The 20,311-nt window shown below is 38.5% G+C and overlaps 1 protein-coding gene across 1 annotated transcript in view; it reads left to right on the forward strand.

Moving 5' to 3' along the window:
- Positions 1–376: 376 nt before the first annotated feature.
- The window catches only part of LOC308691755 (voltage-gated potassium channel subunit beta-3), a gene marked incomplete at its 5' end in the record, with an annotated part of 41,431 nt that continues 21,496 nt past the window's right edge, over positions 377–20,311 (forward strand). Inside the window, one exon of the mRNA XM_081367304.1 lies at positions 377–606. Coding sequence (XP_081223430.1) covers positions 377–606 — 230 coding nt within the window. The remainder of the gene's footprint in view (positions 607–20,311) is intronic.

Below are 20,311 nucleotides of genomic sequence, written 5' to 3' on the forward strand. Positions count from 1 at the left end.
ACAGCACATTAAAGGCCTGGACAGCAGCCAGTCGTGACTTTTTACCTGGCGACATAAACACGCACACCACCGCGTTAGGGTTGCGTTTGGACGTGCGCCTTCCGCGCAACAGCTGCAAGTTTGTGTCAGCAGGTGCGAGACCTGACTTGAGTGCAGGTTTGCCCTGTGCATCTATCTATCTATCTATCTATCTATCTATCTATCTATCTATCTATCTATCTATCTATCTATCTATCTATCTATCTATCTATCTATCTATCTATCTATCTATCTATCTATCTATCTATCTATCTACCTACCTACGTACTGTGAGACTGGCACAAACATCTTCTAAAGTGATTCAACTGTAACACACAGTGTGTGAGAGCTGGTCAGGATGCAGGTCTCATTTGCTTGTACGGAGCACAATCTGAAGAGCCGCAGCGAGGACCGGCTGTGTGGTCTGCGAACTGCCCCTCCACCAGGGGGCAGTAGTGGAGGAGGAGGTGGAGGACAGGGGGGAAACGGCAACTACCCCCCCCAGAGCTCAGTCAAAACACGACCCCTGCCCCAAGGCCACGCCCACATGAAGGAGGCGTTCGGACGGCACAGTAGCATGAAATACAGGTGAGACAGGTGGAACTGGCGTGTGTATGTGTGTGTGTGTGTGTAACGCCACCTGTTGGTTGGCAGCTCAGTCTGGGACTGGGTTATTATGCCCTGGCTGATGTTTTATGGCTTCTTTAAAGATTCATAAGGGACCGCTGACAGCCGCTTTAATACTGAGTGTGTTTGTGCTCACTTGAATGCTTGTGTTGTGGGTGAGTTGAACGAATGGCTAACTGGATGTCAAAGGGCCAGGCATTGAATCGCATCTTTTACTTACATTTTCTGACCAGTTCTAGTGCTGGGTTCGAGTCCACCTTAGTCGAGTCCGAGTCTTTCACCAATAAAGTCTGAGTACAAAAGGGGGAGAGTCCGAGTCCAACTAAGCAATGCTGTATTTCATTAAAGGTAGGGTAGGCAATTTCAGAGAGGCTAGCAATAGCGAGCTAGCTTTGAAAGCATAAGATCCCACCCTCCCTTCAGAGCGCCTCTAAAGCCACGCCTCCTTCAAAACACATGAACGCACACAGCAAAGTCTGCAAAGCGTCACGAGATGAGAGACGGCGTTAAACTACCTTATGTCTCCAAGCACATAACATTACAATGAACATAAAGAACTTAAAGAGCTCTGACCTGTACCTGACAGCTACAGATTCATTTCAGCGTTGAGTGTTGCCATTGAAACACATAAATTCGAGTCATGAAGCGCTCCGAGTGTCACGTCACGGTTTTCCATCTCTTCCAAATGACAGTAGTGATGGTGTGAACAGCATGAGCTGGTTGTTTTGGTTCAGGAGGACCTGTAAAAGGCGGCTGCTGTTTGTTTATTGCGCTCGGTGACTGACGTATGTGTAACTCTGCACAGCATGAAACGCTGATGACGTGTGATGTGTGTGTGAGCAGGTGCGTGGAGGAATGGAAATGCATATGTTGACAGGCTGGTTGGACATCGTACCATTTATCCTTCATGTGGATGAATGTTTTATGGTCCTTCCAAAAACATATACAGTATAAATACGTTTAGACCAATTAACTAAATGATTGCTATCAGGATGTGAAGAGACTTTCAACCAGCATAACAAAAAGATTTTCTGGAACAAATCACCTTCCCTGCCTTTAAGCGTTTCATGTTTCATTTTAAACTCTAACTACGTGGATATTATGGCCAACTTGATTTCTGTATTGTGACATATGTGAGTGAGTGAAACAGCTTTTCGAATGTAAAAAGGGCGGGACTTGACTTATACATTGATATAAATGTATGAATTCGAGGCGGGGGGGGCCGGGGGGGGGAGTTATAGTGAGGTGAATGGGAACAGTCTATTGGGACCCGAGGAGCCGACAATGCAACTCTTTTCTCTCTGTTTGAGGCTGTGGGTTTGTGATGTTTTTTATGACAGGTGGTTAGACCTTAGTCAGGGTAGATGCCTACATGTTTTATTTTCGTGAATGAAAATGAGGCGGAGGCGGTGGGGGTGGGGGGGGGGGCAGCTGTCACAGACGTCACAGACCTACAGTCTTTACAGTAGCATGCACTGTGTTTAAAGCTCCTACAAGTCATTTCCATAACTCAGGGCCAACACAAATCCGTTTCATTTTGAATGCATTTATTATTAACAAATTACATTATTGGAAGTCTATTATGTGTATTTGATCAATGTTGATATGTTGATATGTATCTATGTTTTCGAGTTAATGAATATTTTGGTAGCCTGCCTGCCTATACACAAGCCACACCTGCATATAATTATTGTATATTAAAAAGCCATAGTAATCATTAGTATTTAAAACCCAAGAATATTACTGAACTAAAGGCCAGTACTCATAAGGAACAGGCTAAGATTCCTCAGAAACGCTGCTAGGAGCTGGTGTCTGATTATACATCTCGTTTGCAGCCGGTCATGACAGCAAAAGGGTGTTCAGCTAAGTACTAATTGCCATGAAAGAGTTGAATAATTTTGAGACTGCAAAAATGCCATTTTCAGTTGAATTTGGGGAAACCACTTGAAACATGTGGTGAACATAATCATACACACATGCACAAAGACAAAACACCACTAGTAACACACAACACTAAATATAATGCAATAAACATTAACTAAACAACAGAATATGTAACACAAAACACCCCAACGTACATATTGATAACAAAAATGATAAGAAACAAAACTGTTTAAAGAAAATATATTCACACAGTAATTTCTGGGACTGTTATATGTTATACTAATTATATGGTAATTCATAGTTTTTATTAGCAAAACCCAGAAATCTGATTGAATTTTACAGTAAAATGACATATAATTTGGTTAAATTAAATGAAAATTAAAATGACTCTTTTAAATTTGTAATCAACCATCCGGCAACCACCTCTCAAAAACTCTCAGAAATCTCTAGCTACCGCGCTACAGTGTGCGACTCCAAACACCTTAGCAACAGCATAGCAACACTCTGGCAGTCACCTATTGTGGCAGTGAGTTTTGCACAGACAAGTGCCACTCACATTTCCATCAGGAAATGCAAACATTTAGTTGGGTAATGGAGTCCTGTAGCATAACTATTTGTGCGTGTGTGTGTGTGTGTGTACAGGTTTGGCTATACTTGTGAGGGCCAAATGTCTTCACTTATATGGTGAAATATTATGACAACCGACTAGTGAGGACATTTTACTGGTCCGCACTAGTTAAAAAAGCTAAATTTGGCCTGGAGTGTTTTGCACATGTTTCTGTGATGGTTTAGGGGTAGAGTTTGGCTTAGGCCAGTGGTCTTCACTATTTTTTTCATGAGAGCTGCACTGATAGGACAAAGTCAGTAGGAGAGCCATTTTACCGCAAAGTATAAAAAGTTACATCCAGTCATAAATACCTTGTCTGCCTATCAATCTGTCACCCCTGAACATACATAATATGCAGTGCAATAAATACAAATGCGTAAAAAAAAAAAAACAGTCAAAATGTATCAGTCAAATTTGTAACTGAGACAAGATGATTTCCTTTAATGAAAAAAAAAGCAGGATTTCCAGAAAATATTCATCCCAGAGCGACCTTAAGCTATTTTTTTTCTACATTAGCCCATCATGCAGGCCTATCTAACCATCCAAGAGCACATGCAGCGTTAAGAGCTGGAAAGACCGCCTGGATATGTTTACATGCACAACTTTTGTTTCAGTCGGACTGAATTCATTCCGATTGATGAATCTGAAAATATTGTAGTTTACATGAACGCTAAACATCGTGATGTGATACATGATCGGGTTGATGTGCATGTTTATAAGTCAAAAGATTCAAATCGGAATATGAACATATGAACCGTTGTGCCGTGCTGTTTGTATTTATCACGCAGTAAAAATGCCCAAAACCAGTCGTCTGTATGATAACCTGAAACAAGGACTGGTGAGCCGTTGTCCTGCTTCACTTCACAGATGCTGAGTGAAAGGAGAATTAAAGAATGACAGGACACTCATTTATATGACACTTTATTCATTAGGAGAGCAGCTCGTTCAGCGTGTCATACGTCGTCCTTTCAGTTTCAGTTTTCAATCGATCAAGTTTTTTCATGTTCTCTCGATAAACCTCCCCTTTCAATCCGATCGAAATTATTTGTAATAGAGCTGACACTTTGAGTTTTTAATGGGTTATGTTAAAGCCCTACTTGTTATTAATGTTTTTATGAAATATCTGTAGTGAATGCATTATCATATAACCGTATTATTTACCGCCATGCGAGCCACAAATTAAAGCTTGGCGAGCCGCGCATTGAGTAACACTGGTTTAGGCCATAGAAAATAACATTAACCTGATATAAAATCAGTGGAAGTCTATGCAATATCCTTGTCAAACAAGTCATGACCATGTTTGGCATGGTAATGGATATGACAATGTTGATATGTTTGGTCTTCTACACTGCTGCTGCTACAGAGAAAGTTCGGGACTTGCTGCTGCCAATACATACACGACACACTGCCGTGAGCAAGATAGACATGCTGCTGCTGAACAATATAGCATACATACATGAATAACCCATAACTGATCTATACAGGTGGAGCTGGGGAAGGAGGAGGTATTCTGAAAGCCTGCTACAACTGATAAAGCAAATCCTGACCAAGTATTTGGAGGTTGAGCTGCGAGCTCATTGGCTACTGATACAGCAGGAACCAATCAGCTGTGTCCTATAGAGAACGATGTGATTGTAAGCAGATTGGCTGCACAACAATATATCAATGTATATATCGCAATTGCTAAATAACTTTTGTGGCTTTAATAAGAATAAGTATATATTTCGATATATACCGGAGTGAAGATGTGGAACAGCCTTCCTCTGTCTATCAGGCATGCCCCATCTATCTGTACTTTTAAAACTCAGCTTAAGACTTATTTTTTCTCTTTGGCTTTTAACATTACTACACACACATACATACATACACACACGCACCACACATGTACACACATGCACACACACATGCACACACAAACACGGCACGCACACACACACACACACACACACACATCATGTGCACACCTTCCGCTATTTATTTTATTTTTATTGATTACTTATTTTTGTTTGTATTTATAAATGCATGCTTAAACGTGTGTCTTTTATTCTTTGTAAAGCACTTTGGTCAACCTCGGTTGTGTCTTAAATGTGCTCTATAAATAAAGGATTGATTGATTGATTGATTTCATTCATACAGTGAAAACTAAGCAGTGTTTTATTTTTTACATTTGATTATTCAGTTTCTGTTGTTAAATAAAGCTAATGTAGGATAACCTGAAACCCTGTGGTTTACACTGATGTTAAAATAACACTTATGTTTCAGTAAAACACTGATGTTCACTTTCAGAAGCTGTGGGAAGTTTTCTCGTCACAAAAAGAATGTGAAACACGCATGTAGGTTATATAATTTTAAATATATTTTAAAGATAATTTAAGTTTATTTTGCGTTATCGCATATCGCAATTTTCTTCAATATTGTGCAGCCCTAGTTAGGTGTATTCTGTGGAATGCAATTATACAGCGCACACATGCACATATTTTCACAGTTAGACCATCCATGCTGTCCATTAAGTCTTTAAAGGTCATGTTTCACTGTCTGAGGGAAGCTATTATTAGAACATGGGTCATTACTGATTTATCCATTAGAGTCAACATGGAATCAAAATTGACACTAATACACATTCCAGGTCTGACTGTGCAGGATTCTATGGAGGCTTGTTTTTGAAAAGGAATAACAAAATAAAAAAGGTAATTGCGTCTTTTTATCTCACAATTCAGACTTTATTTCATGCAAAAATATATAATTTATATCTTAAAAATAAAAAAAAGACAGAATTGCAAGTTATAAACTCAGAATTCTGAGTCTATATCTTGCAGTTATTGTGAGATTATTTATTTTGTTATTCCTTTTCAAAAACAAGCCTCCATAGAATCCTGCACAGTCAGACCTGGAATGTGTATTAGGGTCAATTTTGATTCCATGTTGACTCTAATGGATAAATCATCCCATTGTTCTAATAATAGCTTCCCTCAGACAGTGAAACATGACCTTTGAAGACTTAATGGACAGCATGGATGGTCCAACTGTGAAAATACAGCATGTGCATGTGTGTGCTGCATAATTGCATTTCACAGAATACACCTAACCTACAAATAACACACAAACAAATATCAGCACATGTTATCCTAAAAAAAAAAAAAAAAAAAAAAGCTTGATCAAAATGTACTTGCTCTACTGCTGAAATTACTTTCCTTTCCGGGTGGAGGCGAGAAGACTCCACACCCCCAAAATGCCCCGTTGTTTCAGAGGGGGAAGTCGTTCTTCACAATCCACTGCGTTCAGATCTGTTTCCTGCCAGTGTGGAATGCCACATCCATTCTTAGTGGATAACATCCAGTTCCACACCCTATTTTCTTCTCATTGAATATCTAGCTTCACTCTGTTTCAAAATATCATGTTGACTTCAATACATTTGTATGTATGTGTGTGTGTGTGTGTGTGTGTGTGTGTGTGTGTGTGTTTGTGTTTGTGTTGTACTAATCTCAGCATCAGACTGCACACCCACTTTCCCTGTGATTGCTGAGCCATTATTTAAATGTGTTTCCACTCTGCTGCACTTCAGTCTCTTCGATCTACCTGGCCCTAAAAGCAAACTCTGGATGGTAATTCTTCAAATTGGACAGACACTCCCTTCCTATGTGCTGGTGCTTGACCAGAATAAGCAACAAAGTGGACCTGACTTTATACCAGCAGACAGACTGTGGCCACCTCCTGGGCATCACACACACACATACACCACACACATGCACCACCCACACACACCACATACGGTCGAGTACACACATGCACGCACACATACACACACTCACCACACACACACCACACATGTGCACACACACACATGCGCGCACACAGCGCACACACACATGCTCACACACACCACACACACGCAATCACACACACGCTCGCACACACATGCACAACTCACACACACACCACATACGGTCGGGTACACACATGCACACACTCACCACACACATGCACACACACATGCTTGCACACACACACACACACACACACGCAATCACACACGCTCGCACACTTGCATGCACACACACACACACACGCACCACTCACACACACCACATATGGTCGGGCACACACACATACATACACACACGCACCACACATGCACACACAAACACGGCACGCACACACATACACACACACAATCACACACGCTCGGACAAACCCATGCACGCACACACACATACACACACACACACACACGCAATCACACACGCTCGGACAAACCCATGCACGCACGCACACACACGCAATCACATACAGTACACATCTGCGTGGGCTTAAAACTCCAGACTTCAAGCTTTTAAAACGACTTCAAACCTTTAAGCCAGACTTTCTAAAGCCAACATCAAAGTTGGTCTTGACAAACTTTTTTATCTAGCTTACTTTGTGTTATTATTGGAGTCATCTCTACTGAGCAGCAGCTGTGCCGTGGTGTGTGACAGAGATTATTAGTCAGAGGGTGGAAGTTTGCTGGTAAAAATAGAAAGATTGTGTTTCTGGAGTTTTCCTCAATAAACTGTCATCTCAGTTTTCAGTTAATATAGACTCAAAAGCACTGTAACCTAGTTAGTGGTCAATGTATTTTCATACTAAAACCTGTTTCAAGTGCACTCATTCCCTTCTCTCAACCAAATCTCTCTCTCTCTCTCTGATGAATATCATGATGGGCAACATGTTAAGAATGGAGTCTAGCGTACTGCTTACTGCATGTTACGAACACTGCACACCGCCTAATATTTTCTAAACAGCATGTACAGTGTGCAGCAGTCTTTTTTTTTCTGGTTTAGTTAATAGATGTTATTCAGAACATCCCCACATAAATGCATTTAATTGCACCCGCTTGCAGTTTTCGTAATGTAAGGCATGTATACCAACATGAATACTTGCTTTGTAAGACCATTAATGGCATTCAGAATAACAATAGCTATAATTACATATTTTTTTATATCAGTTCCTATGGTTGAAGTGGCTGACAGTGATTTGTCATTGTGTCAGTATAATGAGTGTTGGTTTAGCTGTGTCTGCTGGCAAACATGTTAACAGATTCTGATCCCTTCTTGTGAAAAAGAAGTGCACTTAAATGTATTGAATGTGCACTCATACACTGTAACAAATTGCTGTAAAATTTACAGCAACTTACTGGCAATTTTGGTTGCCAGTAAGCCTGTAAATTTTACAAGAGTACTGTAAATAATAAACTACAATTATACTGTAAAATTATACTGCACACCTGTAAAAGCAAAACAAGAGCAGCTGTGAATTTACAGTTATTTAATGTAATCCTTACAGGATGTTACTGTTATTAATAATGCACTGAATTAAAACCTGAGATAACTCATTTCATTTGAGGGAATCAATTGGTTATTTGCCATTAAATATTTTTACTGTGAGCTATTTCTTAGTCCACTAAGAAAAAGACTTTATGAGTTAACTAGAAACATAAATTTAACTAGATAACAACAGCACACATGAATGAGTTGAAGAACTTCAACGCATCAGCAAATGAAAGTATATGTACCGTAATTGCAGATAATATATTAATGAAATATTTTTTTTATAATGTTCAATTAAAGGCTTTACTTTAGTGTACATTTTAAATAATTGTTTAACTTTTTTTTTATTAAAAACTGAATATGTTTTTTAAATGTTTTGTCATGCTTTAAAGAAGTACACTTATTTTGATGTGTTGACTAACATACTAAAGCACATGGTTATAATTTTAACTTGGTTATTATAACTGTAGTGTGTTATTTGATATTACATTTAAAGGTTACATTTTTAAAATGCACTTAATTACATCTTCGTCACTAAGAATGTGTAAGTAAAACATTTAAACGCGTTTCAATAGAAATTACATTAAAGTTATTTTAGTTGAACATAAATGCTTGTCATTACATTCTACACTTTAATCTTATTTAAAAGACAATAAAAGTAATTATAAAAATACGTTTGTAAGTCCTACTTTAGTGGGTCAAAAAGGCACTCTTAATTTCCAATAATATTTTTTAATTTTATTGTACAACTTTTATTTGTAAATAACATGCAATTACAAGTCCTAAAACAATACATTGAGTTCGGGCTTAATATTCGTTTAAAGTATCTTATGTCCATAATTAATACTCTTTTTAAAAGTATGTTTTTACAAGGGTCTGATTCATTGTGAAACGTTTTTTTAAAGTGTTAGTTCAATGAAAATTATTATTTGTTATAAATAACTCACCCTTGTTCTAAATCTGTATGACTTTTTTTATATACTATAGGGACACAAAATATGTTTTGTAGAACGTCCATGTTTCACTTTTCATATATCAAAAGTTAGGCTCCAAAAAGGACAAAATGCACCATAAAATTTTCCATGAGTTTCATGCCCCATTTTTCAAATGATCTGAACCGAGGTTATAATACCTGCAGAAATGCATGTCTGAGCTGCTATTTATCATATTTGATGTGCTCTTTGTATGTGCATTGATCAATGTTTATATGTGAATAAAAGTGTAAATTAAATCTGTTCATCATATACAACGATTGTGTCTCTTCAGAAGACTTTTACAGCCTTTTTTATGAGCTTTTTAAAGTCTCAAAGAAATAGACTTTCAGTGGAGGGAATCTCTCAAATTCAATTAAAAACATTCAGTTGTGATTCGAAAATTATCAAAAGTCTTATGGGTTTGGAAAGACATGAGGGTGAATAAATGATGACAGAATTTAAAAAAAAATTTACCCACTTAAGTAAGACTTAAGTACATCTTAGTATTTTCACTATGACTATTATTGTCTTTGAAATGGTTAAAATGCACTGCCGAATGTACTGATTTACGCATTTATATATACTTTAATGTCATTTCTACTGAAATTTGTATGTAATTCATTTAACACATTACACATTTGTAAAGATGAAGTTGCAATTTCAAAATTGTAATGTTCACATTAAAATTCACGTCAAATGTAATGTTAACACACTATAGTTTAAGTAATAATCAAGTATTTTACATGTGCTTTAGTAGTCAGTGCATCAAAATATGTGTAGTTATTTAAAGCATGACAAAATATTATTAAAACATGATTTTAAAGAAAACTTTTAATTTGACATTATTAGAAAGTGCAGTTTCATTAATATATTATCTGCAAGTACAGTTTTTTAATAAGAACATACTTAAGATTTGAAGTAGGCCTACACTAGTGAACGAGTACAGTACAATTAAGCACACTTCTCTTTCATAAGGGTGAGGAGGTATCAGAACAGTGAATTTGATTTGTTTATTTCCCTGTATGTGTGTGTCTATACAAGGGATGGAGTCAAAATCAGACCCCCTCTGATCGCTCTTTACACATTAATGTTTGGGTTTTAGTGTTTTCAGTTTTTGTCCTAGCTCCTGGGTGTTAACAGTCATTTAAAGGGGTGGTATAATGCCCTTTTCACAAGATGTAAAATAAGTCTTTGATGTCCCCCGAGTGTGTATCTGAAGTTTTAGTTCAAAATACCCCTCAGATATTTTAGCAAAAACACACTGTTTTGTGTCTGTTCCTTTAAATGCAAATGAGCTACTGCTCCCGGCACAGAGGGCAGAGCTTCAAGAGCTCATCATGTCCTTTTACCTCACACAGACATGCACTGAAAATTTCAAAAACTTTTAGCCTTTTATGTTCAAACCAGAGTCAGATGATGTCAACGGAGTCAATGATGGAGAGACTCAAGAAGTGGCAACATGTAGAAGCAACAGGACATTTCTGAATGGTTAGTTGATGAATTTCTGTAGCTTATGTGTAGTTATCTTCTAGTCACTGATTTGTAAATTCTGTCTTGATAATCTATAAATCGCGTTCCTGGGGGCGGGGTTTATGTAAATTCTAGGGTTGGTGATGTCACTAATGTGGTGTAGTCTCTTCCAGCCGTTTGTGGTAGTCCTTAAAAAGCGATTTCTTTAAAAGAAAATATCTCCCTTTGCTTTGATCTTTGAGCATTATAACTTTGCAGATGTTGTTTATGCTCAAACAGCAACATTACACACCAACTAAAGTTAGAAAAGTGAAATCATAATCAACCACCCCTTTAAATGAAACGGATTTGTTTTATCACATTAAGCAAATCAATCTCATCACATTCTTCTCACAGGCATATGGTGACTCATATTTAACTGCATCCGATTTTTTTTTAGTGTGTCATGGAATATCTTCCAGTCTCATTCCTGTCCTATATCATTAAATATATTCCTCCGTTATGTCTGCTGAAGCTTTAGACATTGCATCACAGTATTGCAGTTATCACTCCCCCAGCAACAGCACTGTGACTTTTAAGTTAGCCAAGCGAATAGCTGGTTTATACTGTCAACTGTGGAGAAACTCATGTTGCTATAAGATGCCTAGATAAAAATTTTGTTACAGGAAATGGACCTTTTCTTAAAGGGGTCATATAATGGTACATGCACTTTTACAAGTTGATTGTACTGAAATGTGTGTTGGCAGTGCCTGTACACAACCATCATAAAATGATAAAAATCCATCCAGTGGTTTTTTTTTAATCTCCTTATATGTTTGACCCTCTCTGAAATCAAGCCGTTCGACCGTGTGACGTCACACGGTCGGACGCCCCTCCCACGATTGTGATTGACAGCTGCAGCGTTTCAACACAGACCCGCCCTCGCTCGTGAGCGAGCTGTCAATCATAGTCCGCGCGTCATTGTTGATACCCTCACTGGAGCGCTGTCTATGAGCAGAATGGCGTCTGCGATTGTTCTTCGGTGTAACAAGGAACACAGCAGTCATTTTGATGTTCCTAAATCCGAACAGTTGAAGATGCAGTGGCTGAGTTTTGTTTTTGAAGGGATATGCCCAAAGGATTGACGCGGGGATTCCCTCACGGGGATTCCCCACGATCGTCTTCGCTTTCCTGTTTGCTGAATCATTTCACACCAGACAGCTTTACAAACGAGAAAAAACGGATCGGTACCAACGTGTTCCTGCTGAACCTCCAGAAGTGAGTGTGATGTTTTATTAACCTTTATATTAATATTTATATTAATCTTTGCAAATTTGCAAACCTTGCTGCACGCTTCATGATGAATGCATCTAAGGTTTACACTCAGGTACATTACGGCATGTTTTCTATGTACGACGTTCTCAATATAATTCATAATCCCACGTTTATAATGAACAACGCGTGGTTATTGTGTTAGAAACGGTGTACGCACAGAACAGAGGGGCGGGGTGAGCAAAGCTCATTATCATTTAAAGACACATGCACTGAAACGGCGTGCTGAAAACAGAGCTGTTTTTGACCAGGTGAAATTAGTGTTTTCTTACAATACTAATGAGAATTTTTAATTAAAGTATATTACAAACTTTTAATTTAGACCCTAAAGAATCATATTAGCTTGTACAAAAATGGCATTATATGACCCCTTTAAAATGCATTATGGAACATGGATTGATCAGACATGTTACATAAGTACTACTTCTTTCTATGCTGGTTCGTTTTTTTTTTTTTTGTTTAGCTATTTGTCTTTTTAAATTATAAACAATATTGTTTAAAGGATTGTTCGCACAGAAATGAAAATTCTGTCATCATTTACCCACCTTCATGTCGTTCCAAATTGACTTTTATTGCTTCTGCTGAATCCCCCCAAAAAAGATATGGCGTTTTAGTACTGCTTATTATTGTCATGGTAATGGACTTTTATTTTGATATTCTGTTTTGTTTCCTCGTCCTTTCGGTTTCATTGGTTACTGATTAAGTCCTCCATGGTTACTTATGATTTGCACCTGTCTCTCATTATATTTACCTTGTATTTATACTCCCTGTTCAATTTAGTCCCTTGTCGGTTCTTGTTTATGATTCGTGTGGTTAGTGTTTCTCCTGTGTGGATTCCTATGTTCTCCTGAGTGTTTCAAATTTTAACAAATACGGTCTACTTTAATCTTCTTTGTCATGAGTGCTTACCACTACACCTGACAAAAGAACCAACCTCAAATAAAGATTTAAGTTAAAAGGACTATGGATATACCAGCTTTGCGCCTTCTCCTTCTGGATCAGGGGGAGTGATCACATGAGTGATTTTCTCGACCTGTTGTGCCTTACTCACTATCCTGACCGCTCCCTCTGTGTGTTTCACCAGACTAGCTTCAACGAGCTGTCAAAGGCACGCCTACCTGTGGAAGGTCCTCAAGGGTCGTTCGCCTGTAAATGTAGAGTGGGTGCTGTGGATTTGTGGGTCCCCTTCAGGGTCTGCGAGGGAGAGTAAAAGCCGGGTGCACACTGTACGATTTTGACCAAAATTAACGTTAGAGACTTCTTTGTAGCCACCATTTCTATCCCGCGTGTAATGCAGCTCACTGAACATGTCATTGATTGATTATGTAAAACTCAATCAAACCGCTTTTAACGCGTTTTTAACTGCCGTACAATCTGACATTTATGATAACTTAGATCTTACAGTGTGACATGTCTTACAGCGATGATCATTTTCGTACAGTCTGAGAAGCAACAATCATAAACGACTATTATAAATTGCACAGTGTGTACCCGGCTTAAGGAAAGCCCGTTAGCCCCACGCTCAATACACAGAACCTGATCCAGAGCCTGTGCGCGCCACGGACCGAGTGGAAGAGCCCACTCCCACTTCGGAGTCAGAGGCAGCCACCGTGTCCGTCCCTGAGTCAGTGCCGGCCGCCATGTCAGTCTCGGAGGTAGCTCATGCTGTCCAGTCCATACCGTAGCCAGAAGCCTGTCCCATCTGGCTGTCTTTCTGGAGACCCTCCTGCTCCAATGTTCCTGCCAGACTCCCTGTTCCCATCCCCCACCTGGATCCAGTTCCCTGGATCTGCCACCTCCGCTGTCTAGCTCCTCTGCCCTGCCGCTAGATCTACACAGCTCTCCGGCTTCAACTCGGGCCTCCAGGCCCATGTCTCCACCTCAGCCTGTCAGCCCGTCGGCTTCACCATGGTCCGTCTGCCCTAGGACTCATCCAGACTTCCTCGTCCATCCGGCTCAGTCTCTGTCAGTCATCACTGACTCCACCACAAACTTCCCGGTCTCCAGGTGCGCCTCAGCTACTCACTCCTTCCGCCTTGGTTCTCCTCCCGGCAGTGGCTCCACCCTGGTGCGTCGGCCTACAGGCTCCACCTGGGTCTCCATCACCTCCGGCTACATTAGTTGGTCCCCGGGTTCCTCCCAGACCTTCTGCCAAAGCCCAACCTTGGCTCCTCCTGCCATCCCTGTCCGTCACCAGGGATGTATGTTTAACTTTTATTCATTTACTGAGGTTTAATTATTTTAAAGACTGGTGTCAAAACTGACATTAGATTAAGTTTACGGGTGGGTTAATGTGTAAGGGAAGGTCAACAGTGTAATTACAGACTTAATTACAGAAATTAATTATAGCTGTAATTAAATCCATGATTTTTTTAAAAATATAAGAATATATGAACACAATTAGTACATTGTATCAAATTGTTCATTTAAATGCCAGCACATTTAAGGACACAGCACAGTTAAAGACACTTTATATAAAGTGAGACCAAAATTTCAAACAGTAATAATTTACAATGATGATGTGTGACCTTACTTTGTTACATGTTTCATTCGGCAAGTGGCATCCAGTTTTCATTTCAGAAATAAATACAGTGTTTTCCTAGCCTGACTTCGTCATACTCATATGGAGGAGTATGGCTACCGAGCCCACAGCCCTCTCCTCGGACAGCACGTCATCTATCTGACTTATTTGTGTGAACTTGTGAAATCTCATATACGCATTTATTCTATCTGACTTATTTGTAAGTGTGAACTCGTGAAATCTCAATTCTCCAGCGGCAGTCATCTTTGTTGTAAACTAATTCAAATCAACCGCTCTTTGGTGACGTGGGTGATTACGTAACCGCAGATCATCTGTCCATCATCGATTAAAGCCCGCCCTGGCAATTTGATTGGCTCGGCCTTTTGGGAGCCGAGCATAATTACTCCTCAACGGATAGAGTCCAGACCGAACTTCCCGACCAAAAAATGTTGTGGGCAGGGTTCGGGCTGGCACCCAGGCTAGTGTTTTCCATTATGCCAGTTTTGTTGGTTCATCGTAACTTTTGGCAGTGCAATCAAATAATAAAGTATTCGGTTCATTCATCACACCAGAAATAGAAGGTGAAGCTGAGCATATTACATTATGCATTATTCTCTTTTGCACACTATATACATATGTAGTATGCAGAAGTATGCCATTCTGCACATAACTCTCTCTTCTGCTCACTCACTCGCCCCCCCTCCCCCCTCTCCCCTCTCTCTTCTCAGCATGTGCAATAATTGCCTATGCTAACTCGTTATAAAGTACATTAATCAGAATGGGCCTTTTTACGGCTTGCAGACAGACACTCTCTCCCACCACTTCTGTTCATTCTGTTTTCTCTCATTCACTATTCACCACATTCCTTCAAAATCGTTCCCTCTTTCTTTCTATATCATTGTTTTTCTTTGTTCTCTCCCAATTTCTATTTTCTCAATGTTGCCTGTGCTTGTCATTATTTCATTTCCACTTTATCTGCCTTCACTCTCATTTTTCTCTCTCTCTCTCTCTCTCTCTCTCTCTCTCTCTCTCTCTCTCTCTCTCTCTCTCTCTCTCTCTCTCTCTCTCTCTCTCTCTCTCTCTCTCTCTCTCTCTCTCTCTCTCTCTCTCTCTCTCTCTCTCTACCCTGTTGTGGTGCACTGCAGTATTCTGAGAGGAGTGAGTCTGACTCTGGATGGTGTTGTGTGCTCTGCATTTCTGATTTTTATGAATCTGCCTGATGTCTCCGCTGATGTATGATGTGACCATATTCAGTGGGGTCCAAATGTCTGAGACTACACGTGAAAATAAATGTGTAATGCCATTGCTAATTATATTATCGGCACAACAATTTGAGTGAGAGGTTTACATTTTTTGAAACGGAACAGTGTTTTGAACATTTAGACCAAAAAAAAAATCGCATTTTTTATTTTATTTTATTTGATACATCAGGCTTTTATGGCTCATATAGTCTGATATATGGAGAATATTGAGATCATACTTCAGGACGACAATACACCTTGATATTATTCAGAAGCCAAAACTGAGCAAAAAATAAGCAATTTGGTGCAGTTGCTGTTATTTTTATGGACAAAAATAAGATGAAATTTTGATTGCTAGTAATATAAATCAATGAGATCTTTATAGATGTATAGCAGACTACTAACATAAACTGCATATAAATAACAGTAGTGACTCTATATGTTCCAATAATATGTCTTAGTAAGATGATATTTAAATGCTTCATTTTATGGTCAAAGCACTGTAGTGCTTTGTAGGGGAAAACATGCAATACAATGATTTAGAGATGAACAAATAAACGTCTGAGGTGTCATAATTGATTCTCACATTTCTGATACTCAGATTTTTCTAGATTTTAAAAAAAGAAGGCTTGCAGTAGATTGTGTGTAACAGGTTTTTTAGCAAAGTTTTAGAGGTCTTAGAAATCCCCACTAATTAAATAAGTTACAGCAACAACATAAGGGTGCAAAAGCACACAGTTACATGGATTCTTACTGGACTTCACAAACTACAACTGTGTACATGTCTATACACACACCATAGTGGCTGTGTAAACACATCAGTAAATAGAACAGCATGCTTGTTGCGGAGGCCAGTGTTACAGCATGTGTTTGTGTGTGAACAGGATGATTTATAGGCAGGCTTGTGGTAGGAAAAGGAGAATCAGCCAAGATCTCAGCATCATTAAGCTCTTTCTTTCACACGAAAAGCTTGTGTTCATAAGAGAGTGAGAAAAGAAAGCAACATAGAAGGTAGGGTGTATGATGATTTCCAAAAGTCTTTAGCAAATGTCTTTACCTAACAAATAAAGACAATAAAAAGCCTTCACCGATGATGACCAGGCGACAAGTCATTTGTCTTTCCACTCTGAAAGTGAAATGCTGCTTCACATTAGAGTCAGAAGCAATCAGAAAGTGGTTTAATATAAACCTATTTGCTGCATAATGCATAGGATGATGCTGCAGAAACAGAAACCAAGTGATTAACAAAATGTACTGTTGTTTTGTCGCAGCTGAAGAGATATCACTTGTCTTGGGCTCAGTGCAAGAACCAGCATGTGTACATTTGTGGCCCTGGATCACGAAAGTAGTCATAAGTCGCACGGGTATATTTGTGGCAATAGCCAACAATACATTGTATTGGTCAAAATTATCGGCATATTTTTCTTTTATGCCAAAAATCATGAGGATATTAAGTAAAGATCATGTTCCATGAAGATATTTTGTACATTTCCAAACGTAAATATATCAAACATTTATTTTTGTGAGTGAATGCAGCACAATCGCCAACATAAATGCACAACTTTAAAGGAGATTTTTAGATGTTTCGATTTTTTTGCACCCTCAGAAACCTAACAAACCATACATCAATGGAAAGCTTATTTAGTCAGCCTTGAGATGATGTATAAATTTACCCATGTGACTGGTTTTGTGGTCCGGGGTCACATTTGTGTTGCAGTATGTATCTGAATCATGTGTGTGTGTGTGTGGGTTGGTTGGGTTTTGCCAATATTATTAGTAAAACCTAAAATGACCTCCTGTTGGCTGGTGCCTAAAATGAAAACAACTTAAACGATAAGTTCACCCAGAAATTAAAATTTGTTCATCAAACACTGCCTTTCAGAGGTTTGGGGTTGGTAAGATGTTTTTGAAAGAAGTCTCTTATATGCACATTTTATTTGATCCAAAAAAACAGTAAAAACAGTAATATTGTGAAATTTTATTACAATTTAAAATAAATGTTTAATGTGTAAATATATGTTCAAATGTAATTTATTCCTGTGATCATTACTCCAGTCTTCAGTGTCACATGATCCTTCAGAAATCATTCTAATATGATGATTTGCTGCTCAAGACACATTTATTATTATTATTATTATCAGTCTGAAAACAGTTGTGCTGCTACATATTTTTGTGGAAATTGGTACATTTTATTCAGGACTCTTTCTTTGAAAGAGAAATCTTTTGTGACATTATAAATGTCAATCAATTCAATTAAATGCATACTTTGCTGAATAAAAGTAATTTTTTTTTTTTTTTTAATTCTTGTCAAATCTTATTGACCTCAAACATTTGAACGGTATAGTGTATAGTCACTCTTTTCCATATCCATAATGAATGGGCGTTCGGACATTTATGCCATTCTATCCTGAGCTCTTTTCAGTCAGTTGATCTACTTCACTAGACTCGAAACATTTCTCAACCCACTGGAAGTTAAGTTTCAGTCTGTTTTTCACACATATATTCAGCTATCATGGCTTCAGAAAATGTGGAACACAGTGTAAACATGGATTATTAATAATACAAGCGGTGCTTTTGTGTCCTTTTTGAAGCTTGAAAGCCTCAGGCATACAGCAGCGTTATTATAGTTAACTAAAACTATACCATACAAACCATTTAACAATGTTTTGTTGCTTTAAATAAAATTGTCACGGTTGGCTGAGAATATACAGTTTGTACAGTATCAATACGTCTATAGAGAGTCCCCATAAAACATGAAAACCCAACATGTGTGTGTGTGTATATGTGGATGTAAACATGCAGCATCGACAGTGTATATACAGCGCATGATCTTCACGTTTTCTTCCCTGCGGCTTCTCGTCAAATACATGCATAACGATGTGTGTGTGTGTGTGTGTGTGTGTGTGTGTGTGTGTGTGTGTGTGTGTGTGTGTGTGTGTGTGTGTGTGTGTGTGATTCAGCACTCTAATGCAGCGCTGTGGAAAAGAGGAAAGGATGGAGAAAGATAAAAATGAAGGATGACAGAGAAAGTGAAAATATTTGTGTCAGCGAGAAAGAGCTTTGCAGTTTTCTCCCTCACCCATTCCTCTCATGTGATGAATAGATGTGCCTTTTCTCGCTACTTTTTTAGATCAAATTAATGATTCATGCTATTAATTTAGTAATTTCTCACAGTCTTGGCTAGTAATATGTCAGTATCAATATAATGAATAGTCCATTCCACACACACACACTGGACACAAACAAATGCACAGTTGCAACATTTCTATAAATAGACTAGCCGGGCAAACAAAAATAGATGCAGAGAAGAGAAAGCGTGGTTCAGCCGCCTGGATCTAAACACACTGACAATCTGTCTCTTTCTATCTCTCCGTTTCTATTGGACACGCAAGTGAGCAGCAGCTCAGATGAAAAGCAGGCACGGGTGACACATCGCTGATCTTCAACTGGTGTTCATCCATCTGTAATTAAAGCAGCCGAGGGTGCTACTCTAGCTTTCAACTCTACATTTCCAAACGTTCCCATCTTTTTTATTCACAATGGTTTTGAACACAGCTCCATATCCATTAGCCAATATATGCAATCTGGTGTTAAAATGAAAAGTTGATATCTATATAAATGTGTATAGGGCTGCAAGTAACAAATTGTTCATATATCCAATTAATCTGTCAGTTATGTTTTCAAATAATCGCATTAAAAAGCCAAATTTTATGTTTTTTATATTTTTTTATAAAAAGTTATTCTATATCCTGCTCAGTGTTGTTTCCAAACAATGTGTAAATTAAAGGTTTTGGAAACTAATTTAGTGAATAATACAGCTCAAAAGCAGAGACATACAAACATACACATCTGAACATAGTAATTATATAGCATTTTTACCCCAGTTTACAACAGTAACTTTACTATTACTGCTATAAAATTAGTTGTGTTATATGTTTTGCTAACATTCCCATTAACTTATGAAAACATGAATATTCTCAGAATGTTCAAACATCCCGTTTTTCAAGTTTTTTCTTAGTTCTGTGAATGCTAGAGAAATCATTAAAGGTCCAGTAGTCGATTTATGAGAAACACTGTTGATAATTAAGATCAACCCAAACAAACACCCTTCCTTTCATCGCTCCCCCCCCCAAAATGCACAAACATGCAATGCAAGAGCAGATATATCTTTATCATAATGATAAACGGACAAAAACGCAAAAAAATTGACATACAGTGCACAAGAGTACATACAAGCAAGAGTTAGTTGTTAGTTGCCGGCAGAACAACATCTCCAGACAAACAATGTTACTCACGTATGGAGCAGAAATAACGCAACCTCATTTTTTAGACATGCCCCCTACTGCTGATTGGCT

The sequence above is a fragment of the Scardinius erythrophthalmus genome, assembly GCF_964197995.2.
Source record: "Scardinius erythrophthalmus genome assembly, chromosome: 5".
NCBI classification, from domain to species: Eukaryota; Metazoa; Chordata; class Actinopteri; order Cypriniformes; family Leuciscidae; genus Scardinius; species Scardinius erythrophthalmus.